Here is a 12,758-nt window from a genome sequence, read left to right on the forward strand (position 1 = left end):
ATAGTGACATAATCAAATATTATTTACTATCAAATATATAAACAAAGACTCAACTCCTCAAAATTTAAGTATCTAGCCTGAAAATCTCAGTGATGAAAAACACTACAAAGGGCATTCAACTCAAAATTACAAAAAGCAAAAAACCAATGCAAGTTTAAGACTGAGATGTCATGAATAAATATTTACCATTTTTTCATATAATAAAAAACTTCATTTCTGTATTTGTGGATTTTAGTAAGTCATTCAGTTGGAAAAATAATTACTTAGTCCAAGAAAATGTATTTTAAACGATTGAGTATTAAAAAAATGTTCAAGAAGAGACTGAAGGTACTTTAAAGAACAAGAAGTTAATATAGCCTTTCTATTATTATTGGTTTATATTAAGCTCAGCATGGTATTATTGACTCATATGTAATTTATCTTCAGAAAATTTATGCAATATATTTAAACGATCTTTAGAAAAACTCTGTAGTTCATGTGTGAACAACAGAGACTTTAGTAAACTGCTAAAAGCTTACAAGCATAGTTCAATGCTCAGTAAACTTTTTCTGCAAAGGTCCAAATGGTAAATAATTTAGGCTTTATAGGCCATATGTCTCTACTGCAACTACTCTACTATAGTAGTGCAAATGCAGTCACAGACATCAAAAATTAATGTAACTATGTACCAATAAAGCTTTATTTATGAGGCCCGAAATTTGAATTTCATATCATTTTCACATGTCACAAAATCATCATTTTTTTTTCAACCGCTTAAATGTGTAAAAACCATTCTTAGATCATGGGAAAACAAGCGATGGGGCAGATTTGGTGCACAGGCCACAGTTTGCTGACCCCCTGGGACAGACAGTCTTTATCTTAACTTCTAAATGAGATATGACCCATGTATGCATACAACCTCTGACCAAATTCCAATCCTCCTGTAAGAGCTGAAACTCTTACAGCTGCTGCCATTACAGATATAGTGAAAACACTTGCTGCTTTAAAAAACAAAAGAGAAACTCATACTCAGCAACAATAATAAAACTATTTCTAAGAGTCCTGTAAAAAGATGGTAAAGCTGAAATTGGAAGACGACCTTGGAAGAAGCCAGCCAGATCTGACCACACTGTGACTCACCTTCTAATATCCTAAGACTCTCCATATCATTTTGATAAACATAAAGATCAATAAGCATCCTTCCCTTAAATATTTACAGAAAAGTAAAGAACTATGATTCATTTAAACTTTTAATGTTTCTTAGATCAAGCAGCTTGTTTTTTAGTTCTGACTTAGCTGAGAAAAGCAATAACAGATGAACAGGACTTTTAATTTATAACTAGGAAGGGTGGAAAGGAAAACCATTCACAAACATATTTTTAACCTGTCTGAAGGTATTTTTGGAACACAATTCATTTGAAAATTGGAAGCTACATATATTTAGCTTCTTATTTGATGACATTTCTAAACTTTTTCCATGTTACAAAGAGATCAATAAAATCAACTTTTAATTTACAGTATTTAAGAAATAAAAATATTGTCATATTTAACCCATCAACCCATCTTTCAGAAAAACTGGAAGGAAAATTAATGCCAGTTTATAACTTCCATGAGTTAAACATACTAAGAAAATAATTCTGAACCCTGAAATACTCAAGACCTCAATTACAAAAATTTCCTCAATTGAGCAATCTGTTCCACAGATAGAGCAGAATTTTTCAAATTCTACAAATTTACTATTATAAGAAACCTACGTTTCAGGCTAGAGATAATAATTATAACAGTGATTATTATTGAGAGCCTATTATATACCAAGCCTCAGTACTAAAAGTAACCAAAGGGAATAAATTTAAAAATATTCATAAAAGTAAACAATTTTGAAGTTTGTTTAACACTAGGATAAGAAGACATGGTCATTTCTTCCTTAATATTCAACACAAATGCATGAAATATCATGGATTGAACTCTATACTCTTCTAAAAGGGGCCATGTAAGTAATAGCCTAACAAAGTATTATATAAACTCCTAGAGTTCGGGCTTTTAACTACTACTTGGGAATCAAAAATAATTCAGTTGTTTACTGCTCTGAAGTCTCCTGATGCTGTGGAAATCCAGGCCATCATCAATCTAAAGACAATGTGACTACCTGACATCACAATCTCATTAATCTTCATCTGTCCTTCACATCCTGTCATTCTTATGCAAAATGGACTCAAGGATGCAACTTCTCTTCACTCATCTACAAGATGAAGGAGGAGGGTAGCTGGGTAAAAAGTCTATGGAGACTTCAGGATACCACTAGAGACCCCAAGCAATCACTTTACTCAGCCTAGTGTGCTACATTATAGCTATTGTGTTTGACATGTAAATATGACATTAGCAGGAAATAGGATAATGTGATTCTTAAGTTATGTGTCTCACTTCCTTTGCTGAAGCCCCAGGAACATCCAGCTTTAGTTTTCCCAGACTATAAAAAACTGAAATATTATCCAAAAAAGACATTAAAAATGCACAACATATGGGTCATAGAATGATATCAATTTCACTCCTGACAGTCCAAGAATTCTCTCTGTTTCAATATACTAACTTAAGGTCATCATGACATAGAGGTTGTGCATTAACAGGCAACAGGATTGTAAAATAAGCTGGCTAATTTACAAGGCCAAACACCTGAATTAAATGTAGCCAAAGTCAGACTAAATACATTATTTCTTTCACATCAGAACGGTCCCTCTTCTTTCCAGTTTTAAGCCAAAAACAAAACCTCTACCTTTCAGCATCAGCACAGGAAATTTACTTTAATTCTCTTGTTGCCTATTCTCTTCCTACTACCGTTTCCTCCAGACAAGACAGGTGGTAAAAACTATGTCTATTCATTTCATAAAAGGAAGTTGTTTGTTTTTAAATCATCTCTTAAGACTGTTTTGTTTCTAACAGCACATTCAGGGCACAGTTTGAACACCATGTTCTAATCACACATGTGCTGAAACTTTTTTTATAGTACTATTAAACAATACACAAATAATACTATATAATAGTTCAGAGAAAAAAATCTAGAAAATACACTTTTGATATAGTTTATATCATCTGAATAATAACAGAAATACAATTAATAAAAATGCATACTACACATGAATATGGAATTTCACTTGAAATATAAAATGATTAAAACATCTTACAAAAATCACTGATTATTTAAAGTAGTGTTTTTTGTACTACAGAACATATGCAGAATTTAGACCATAGTTCAAAGTACTAAATTCAAAGTTGTACTTGAAAGCATAGCATATCATTTGACGATTTTAAAGCCATTGTTTTTACCACTTACAAATACTTTTTCCATTTACCAATTTTATGTTTTGCTGACAGTCACAATTATATTATTTCATCCATTACAAATTAAACATTATAAATTTTGAAAAATTTGAATAGTAAATTAAAGGCTTTTAGATCCCCCTGACCTAGAAAATTAAGTCTTTCTATCTAATTACAAATACTTTCAATGTCTTAATGTGCTCATCCAAGATTAGTTGGTTAAAAAAAGTTGGATTCCTAATTTTAAAAACTAATCAAAGTATGTATGTACGTGTGTATATATGATGCATGCACACACACACACACACCATATAAATACATTTATATGTTTTCATATGTTTACACTTTTCTCTGAAGCCTCCTGAAGCAAAGGTTAATTAGTCAAAAAGTTTTACCAGTGTATAATAATATTGGTGCTTAAAACACTTACTTTGGACAGTTAGGTGATTTTAGAACCAAGGATTCAAAGGTAGCATTTTATAAAGGAACAAAAACATGACTAGAATTTTGGCAAGATATTTACCAAACTTAAATTTCTCAAACTCTGTGACACTGAAGACTGTCACTTATGAGTTGCCATAATAAAACGTAGCATCTGCCTTCTAAGGCAAATACTATTAGCAAGCAAGGAACACAGTAAAAAGAAATGTAAAAAAGAACCACTTTCATCCCTTGAATCGTCCACCTTCAGAGACAAGTTCTGCCCAAAATCTGGTTAAGCATTTTCTCCAAGAGAGCCAAGATATCCACAGACTAAAGTATCCCCCCAAAGAACGGAAGTCATCTACCATTATCTTTGGGGTTTTGATGTATTCTGAGATAAGGTTGAAAAAAGGTCCAAAGCCTTAGAGTGGCCCAAGATAACTTATAATCTCTAGGTTTATCTTAAAATTTTCTTGGGGTCCTTTGTAACAGGAGTAGATAAAAACTAGGCTAAATTTCACCTTACTGCAAAATACAACAGTTGGGGTTCAATCTAGGTCTTACAAAGGGAAAAGTAAGCAAAAGAAGTAAGTCAACAATTCTACTGTATTAAATAACAGGCTTACTAACTGTTATGCACATATGACATGAACATGAAAAATGCATCCTTTAAATAATGGAGTTTAAATTAATTTATCCTTTTCTATTTTAAGAGAGATTACATGTATAATTTGAAGAGAGATATATCTGGACAAGGCAAGGCAGAGAAAGGCTCCATCTGGGAAAAGATAGACATTTCAAACGAGCATGTTTGTAGCCAATGAAATGAATGGCAAACATAAGTTGGTCTCTGTGAAAGTTAAAAGTTGTTCTTAATACCCCGAAGAGAACTCGCATAAGGGCTGGGGAAGAAGCTGAAGAACACTGTGGTAGAAAGAATTTTGCTCAGGCACAAGATTCTGGTCCGTGCTAGACACACATCTTCTCCCAGTTATTCAATCAAATACTGGACTAGATGCTATTGCAAAGGGCTTTTGCAAATGTAATGAAGGTCCTGAACCAGTTGACTTGAAAGTAGAGAGATCTTCTTTGGTGGGCCTAACTTGATCAGATGAGATCTTAAAAAAGACTAGGCTTTTCCTGGCAATAGAAATTTAAAGCTTGAGACGGACAAAATATGACAGAGATTCTCCACTGCTGTCTTTGAAGATGGAAGGGACCATGTGGATGTCTAGGAGCTGAGAGTGACTCCTGGCTGACAGCTAGTAAGGAAATTTAGTCCTTAGGTCTACAATCACAAGAAGTGAATTCTGCCACAATCATGTGAGCTTAGAAGAGGAATATCAGCTCCTGATGAGAACATCTTGTTGAATCCTTGGGCAGAAAATTCCATCATGCCACACCCAGATTTTGACCTACCTATAGAAACACTAATAAATGAGTATTGTATGAAGCTGTTACATTTGAGGTAATTTATTATACAGCAAAACAAAACTAATACAAGTACTAAACAGGCTAAATCATATAGCTTGATTTAGAAGAACCCAAGCAGTTTACTGTAAGCCCAAAGTCCTACTTCAAGAAATGTTTCTAACATCAGACAGACAATAATAAGAAACCAAAGAAGGCTACTACTAGATTAGACATTGTAGAGAAAGGAATCTAAGAAATTTTAGAGTTCATTAGCCATAGGGTAACCAGGAGACAAATGTCATAGAATTACGATGCATATTTACCTAGATAAAAATGATTCTTTTGGATTCACTGAAACCAAAAAGTGGGACTAGGTAATCTTTAAAGTCTCTTTCAGCACTTTCTATAATTCCTGTTAAGATACAGCCCTATCTTTTTTATAGACATCAGAGATGTGTGGCACCAACCCAGCTCCTACAAATGCTCATAACTCACCTAGCTTCTTATAAAACACTGCATCAGAAAGGAAACAATTTAATTTATTAAGGTTTAAAGCTTTCTTACCTGCATCTAACGAAGGAACTTTATCACACAGCAAAATACCTAACTGAATGAAAGCAAGGCTTTCTTCCCACATAAAACCTTTCATATCTTCAAAAAGATGATTTTTTTCAAAATCCCATTTTTAAAACTGAAAGTCTGTATTTATGTGCATAGGGAGGGAGGCGCTCATAAGGTCATGTACATGAGGCAATAACATTAACAAAAAAAGAGACACTGGTTCATGCCCTGGGAGTAAATTTTTACTCTCAACTGAGGTCATTAAGTATAAATCAGGCACTTAAAAATTAAGTGAACTCATTTATTAAACTATGACTTGGAGGAAAATAGTGGTAGCAATAGCTTGCAAGTGTTAATTTTGCACTTATGTAGCTTAATTTAAGGCTAAGTAACTTCTTAAGAGAAATAAAATCCATTGTCATTTTTATTCTAATTACTCTGAAAACAACTGCCAGGCCAGGACTTCTAAGAATGTTGTTGAAAATAATCTGAGTCTAACTAGTAGTAAATAGCCAGAAGTTTATCTTAATATGAATGAAAACATTAAAAACTTCTCAAAATAAATCAGATGAAACATAAAAAGAATTTCAGAACTTCTATACTCTAGGGAAACAGACTGAGAATTTAATGCAACAACGGGGGAGGGGAAACTCAAGGGGTTACAAAATAGGTTCATTAATACCAAATCATAAGTAATAAAAACATAAACCTTTTCTCTGTTTTCTTCATATCCTTTAGTTTAAGATCTTTCAGTATCCTCTAAATGACAAACTGATTAGGAAGTAATTTGACAGAAAAAACAAAAAATAAAATAACTCAACATACTCAAACGATCCAGTTCTTGATTTCACAATGCCCACACTGCCTTCTCTCTTACCTTGTCTACCCTATCTGGACGGTTAGTAGCTGCCAAGATTGTCACATCCTTTAATTGTTCAATGCCATCCATTTCCGTCAAGAGCTGAGCCAAAACACGATCAGCTACATTCCCAGCACCTGAAGAACTGATTTTTAAAAGTACAGTTTTAAAAAATCTGTTTACCTATCCCCAAATACTCTACTATGATTAAAAGATCGTATATTCTATAACAAGAAACATCATCTTTTTCAAAATATAAAATGCCAGTTTCGGAACATCTGAATTTTACTGACATATTGCTGCTATTTTAAAGCCGATACACATTTAAAAATTAATACTGAATATTCAAGTGTTACATTTTTCCCTTCTTGAAGGATTGACTTCCCTCTCCCCTTTTTACTAGGAATTAAAGTTATAGATGAAAAAAAAATAAAATGCATGCTTCAGAATTCACTAATTATTGAATTATATCCAAGAACTAACTGTAGTAAATCATTTCTTTTCCTCCACCATCAACCATGATTATTTTCTCTCCAATAATAAATTCTAAGTGTCAAATATAAAAGATCTGGCAAGTAGAATATAAGATTATTTTTAAAAGTTCATCAAATACATAAGTATTTAACTTAATATTTACATTTTATATGGCAAATAAACTGACAGGAATTGGGAATAAAAAAACGAATAAGATACAGACTCATTCTCACATGAAGCTTAGAACCTATGTGAGACAGAAAACTCTTTACAAACCTATCACAAACGGGGTATTTCTGACCTATCTTGATCTTTTCAAATATTAAGAGTATTTTTTAAACACATCAGCAGGTAGGGGCTCACCACAATACCCACATCCAGAGAAATAGGCAAAAAAAAAAAAAAATTTATTTTGTTCCTTTTGTTTATGCACCAGGTCTACTACAAAGCTATTACTGAACAAACTATACCTTAATTTAATCTCATTTCCTTTGGATCACAAAAAAATTACTCAATATCAATATTTAAGAAGTAAACTCAACATGTCTTAACAGTGAACAAAACCCTGATAAAACACAATTAAGGCCCCATAAGAATAATTCTCATTAGCACTAGCTGGGATTTACTAAGTTCTGTTCACAATTGGGAAATATATAATAAATATCTGGGTGGACAAGCATAGAGTGAAACAGCACTGTAAGTGTATTAAACATACAAATTTAATCAGATGCAACTGACAGTGGGAGAGAGAGAAGAGGGAAAGAGGATAGAAGAGACACACCCCATATCTTTTTCTTAGCACTTACGGTAGCAAGTACACCTTAGTATAATCATCACATAATATATTTAATAACAAGATAGTCAGGATCTCTAAATAAAAAAATTTAGACCTCAGCGTGCACTCCAAGTTCAAAAACTTGACACACAGGAGAGTAGCCTCTAACTCACACTAATCAAACACACATCAGGTTATTATATAAATCATATTGTCAATTAAATTAAATGGTTGGTCCTTCCAGGTTGTTATACAAATTACACTGTCAATTTATTAAATGGTCCTTCCCAATGTCAAAAAATTTGGGACCAAGCAAGCAGCATCTGCAAAGCCACTGAGATATGTTTTGGTTAGCACTAATTCCTGCAAGTAACCAACTGGCAGGTACATGAATTTTTTGCTGATCTGACTCTACTTAACACTGAACATTTTGAATAAATGGATTACATATCTTTCCAAAAATGCTTCATAAGATAACTTTTCTAAATGTTAGATAGGAACATTGCTAGAAAAAGCTCTAAAGGCTCCTTCATGATGACTACAAGCATATAAACATTTAAAGTTGCCAATAGATTATATCTAAGGCCTTTAACCGTATCTACTTTGCAAATTAGTTGTGATCCTACATTACAAGGTGCTAATAAGGAAGGTCTCATGAACAGGTCTTGGGAGAGTCAAGGTGGGCTATCTGGCGGAGAAGGTTTCTAAGCTATCACTTGAAAAATGAGTGGGGGTCAGACAAGCAAAGAAAAAGAGAGGGAAGAGAGAGAATACAGAACACTGAAAATGGAAAACAGTTCAGAGTAGCACAGCATAACAGTCACGTAAAAGTGTAAAAGATTAGCAGAGAAATATAAACCAAGGCTGGATGACAAAGGCTTTATTATCCAAATTACTGACTTTGGATTTTATCCTAAAGTTGATGGGAAGTTTCAAGTAGAGACATGACAAGATCAGATTTATATTTCTGAGGACTACAGTGGCTACAGTATAGAAAATAGATTACAAAAGGGTAGGATTGCTCTGTTTTCCAGTCTAGTATATAACAATCTTAGAAGTCTTTACTTCCTCGCAACAACAAGTAAAAAGCTCTATAATTTGAAAAATTAATAATTCTTTTTAGGTCCCTCAGAAATGTGAGATTACAGGTACCCTAATCTGTTCAGGCTGCTATAGCAAAATACCACTGACTAGGTGGTTTAAAAACAATAGAAGTTCATTTCTCACAGTCTGGAAGCTGGTAAGTCCAAGATCAAGAGGCTGGCATGGTCAGGTGAGGACTCTTTTCCCTTGCCTGGTAACCAACACCTTTTCACTGTGTCCTCACTTACTATGACGTTACTAAAGGCCTACTTGCCACAGTTCCTTTTACCCAGTAAATCATGTCTAACAAGAAAGAACTATAAGGCATTCTAAAAGGCAAACTGAGCAAGCGTCAGAACCGGAGAACCAGAATCAGAGAACCAGCAGGAATGCTGGAATTATCACACCAGTAATTTTTTAAAACTATGACTAATATGCTAAGGGCTCTAGTGAACGAAGTAGACAACACATAAGAAAGGTGCAACATAAGCAGAGAAATGGAAATGCTAAGGCTCAAAAAGAAACACTAGAGATATAATAACACTGTAACAGAAATAAAGAATGCCTTTACTGGGCTCATTAGCAGATTAGACATGGCTAAGGAAAGAATCTCTGTGCTTAAGTATAAGTCAATTAAAGCATCCAAAATGGAAAAGCAAAGAGAAAAAAAGACTAAGGAAACAGTAAAAAAAAAAAAAAAAAAAAAAAAACAAGGAAAAAAGAAAGAGAAAAACAAAAACAAAAACAAAAGAATATCCAAGAACTGTAGACAACAACAAAATATGTAATATATGTGTACCTGAAACATCAAAAGGAGAAGCCAGAGTGGAAGAGGAAAACCATCTGAAGCCACAATGACCGAGAATTTCCCTAAATTAATATCTGACACCAAGATCCAAGAAGCCCACAGAACATCAAGTAGGAAAAATGCCAGAAAGCTACACCCTAGGCATATCACATTCAAACAATAGAAAATCAAAGATAAAGAAAAAATCTTGAAAGTAGCTAGAGGACAAAAACACTTCATTTTAGAGGCACAAAGATAAGAATTTCATCAAATAACTCCTCAGAAACTATGCAAAAAAGGAGAATAGAGTGAATCCCACAGGAGTGTTATTCTACCTAGCACTGGAGAGAGTTACACATACAACAAAAAAAGTATCCACCTAACTGCACTACTAGATAATGATGAAGTTCTAGTTTTTGTGCACCACCTAAAGGAATTTGTGTAACGTAACTAAATAGCTTCAAGTGAATGGCCTACTTTCATCAAAGGAAAAAATTCTGGGCCATGCCACATCTAAATCTTATGTGTGCCAGTGCTTGCTTTACTCAAATAATGTCAGAACCCATCCTTAGCTATGTTATGGACACTCTCCCTTTTTCCTCCAATGAATTAGTAAGACTGCTAGGTGTCCTACTGATAAGTATAAATGTATTAGCCGGGCTTGCTAAGAAGTTCAAAAAAAAAAAAAAAAGCTACTAGGTTTTATTTCGGATTAGGCCAAGGTCATTGCAGTAAGGTGAGAGAAGAATGAGAGGAAAAATGAAGAGGGATAATTTTATTAGAAAGTGCAACAAACCATAGTGCAACAAACCATATGATAATCTCACTAGATGTGGAAAAAGCTCTTGACAAAATTCAACATCCATTTATGAGAAAAACTCTCCAGAAAATGGGCATAGAAGGAAATTACCTCAACATAAGAAAAGCCATATATGACAAACCAAAAGCCAACATCGTTCTCAATGCGGAAAAACTGGAAGAATTCCCTCTAAGAAAAGGAACAAGACAAGGGTGCCCATTCTCACCATTATTATTCAACATAGTTTTGGAAGTTTTAGCCACAGCAATCAGAGAAGAAAATGAAATGAAAGGAATCCAAGTTGGAAAAGAAGAAGTAAAATTGTCACTCTTTGCAGATGACATGATATTATACATAGAAAACCCTAAAGACTCTACCAGAAAACTGCTAGCACTAATTGATGAATTTAGTAAAGTAGCAGGATACAAAATTAATGTGCAGAAATCTCTTGCATTCCTATACACTAACAATGAAAAAGCAGAAAGAGAAATTAAGGACACGCTCCCATTTACCACTGCAACCAAAAGAATAAAATACCTAGGAATAAACCTGCCTAAGGAGGCAAAAGACCTGTACTTGAAAACTATAAGACACTGATGAAAGAAATCAAAGACGATACAAACAGATGGAGATGTTCTCGGATTGGAAGAATCAACATAGTGAAAATGATGGTACTACCCAAAGCAACTTACAGATTCAATGCAATCCCGATCAAATTACCAATGGCATTTTTCACAGAACTAGAGCAAGAAATCTTACAATTGGTATTGAAACGCAAAAGACCCCGAATAGCCAAAGCAATCTTGAGAAGGAAAAATGGAGTTGGTGGAATTAGGCTTCCTGACTTCAAACTACACTACAAGGCCAGTGATCAAGACAGTATGGTGCTGGCACAAAAACAGAAAGGAAGATCAATGGAATAGAATAGAGAAACCAGAGGTAAACCCAAGCACATATGGGCACCTTATCTTTGACAAAGGAGGCAAGAATATACAATGGAAAAAAGACAGCCACTTCAATAAGTGGTGCTGGGAAAATTGGACAGCAACATGTAAAAGAATGAAACTAGAACACATCCTAACACCATACACAAAAATAAACTCAACATGGATTAAAGACCTAAAGGTAAGGCCGGACACTATAAAACTCCTAGAGGAAAACATAGGCAGAACACTCAATGACATCCATCAAAGCAAGATCCTTTTTGACCCACCTCCTAGAATCATGGAAATAAAATCAAGAATAAACAAATGGGACCTCATGAAACGTACAAGCTTTTGCACGGCAAAAGAAACCATAAACAAGACAAGACAACCCTCAGAATGGGAGAAAATACTTGCCAAAGAAGCAACAGACAAAGGATTAATCTCCAAAATATACAAGCAGCTCATGCAGCTTAATACCAAAAAAGCAAATAACCCAATCCACAAATGGGTGGAAGACCTAAATAGACATTTCTCCAAAGAAGACATACAGATGGCCAACAAACACATGAAAGGATGCTCAACATCACTAATCATCAGAGAAATGCAAGTCAAAGCCACAATGAGGTGTCACCTCACTCCAGTCAGAATGGCCATCATCAAAAAATCTAGAAACAATAAATCTTGGAGAGGGTGTGGAGAAAAGGGAACTCTCCTGCACTGTTGGTGGGAATGTAAGTTGGTACAGCCACTATGGAAAACAGTTTGGAGGTTCCTTAAAAAACTAAAAATAGAACTACTATACGATCCAGTAATCCTACTACCGGGCATATACCCAAAGAAAACCATAATCCCAAAAGAAACATGTACCATAATGTTCACTGCAGCATTATTTCCAATAGCCAGGACATGGAAGCAACCTAAATGCCCATCAACAAATGAATGGATAAAGAAGATGTGGCATATATATACAATGGAATATTACTCAGCCATAAAAAGGAATGAAATGGAGCTATATGTAATGAGGTGGATAGACCTTGAGTCTGTCATACAGAGTGAAGTCAGTCAGAAAGAGAAAAACAAATATTGTATGCTAACTCATATATACGGAATCTAAAAAAAAAAAAAAAAAAAAAAGGTACTGATGAACCCAATGACAGGGCAAGAATAAGGATGCAGATGCAGAGAATGGACTGGAGGACACAGGGTTGGGGGGGCAGGGGGTGAAGGGGAAGCTGGGACGAAGTGAGAGAGTAGCATAGACATAGATGCACTACCAACTGTAAAACAGCTAGCTAGTGTGAAGGTGCTGTATAACAAAGGGAGATCAACTCGATGATGGGTGATACCTTAGAGGGCCAGGACAG

General features: G+C 34.5%; 1 protein-coding gene across 5 annotated transcripts in view; it reads right to left on the bottom strand.

The window, feature by feature from the left end:
* AFG2A (AFG2 AAA ATPase homolog A) overlaps nt 1-12,758 on the bottom strand; it is a 330,295-nt gene that overhangs the window by 202,960 nt on the left and 114,577 nt on the right. For 3 of the 5 annotated variants that reach the window (XM_057705717.1, XM_057705716.1, XM_057705718.1), the window contains one exon: nt 6,569-6,695. The exons of the other annotated variants lie outside the window; for them this stretch is intronic. In XM_057705717.1, the coding sequence (XP_057561700.1) occupies nt 6,569-6,695 (127 nt within the window). The remainder of the gene's footprint in view (nt 1-6,568; nt 6,696-12,758) is intronic. 5 annotated transcript variants of the gene reach the window in all.

This window comes from Hippopotamus amphibius, chromosome 13, assembly GCF_030028045.1.
Source record: "Hippopotamus amphibius kiboko isolate mHipAmp2 chromosome 13, mHipAmp2.hap2, whole genome shotgun sequence".
NCBI classification, from domain to species: domain Eukaryota; kingdom Metazoa; phylum Chordata; class Mammalia; order Artiodactyla; family Hippopotamidae; genus Hippopotamus; species Hippopotamus amphibius.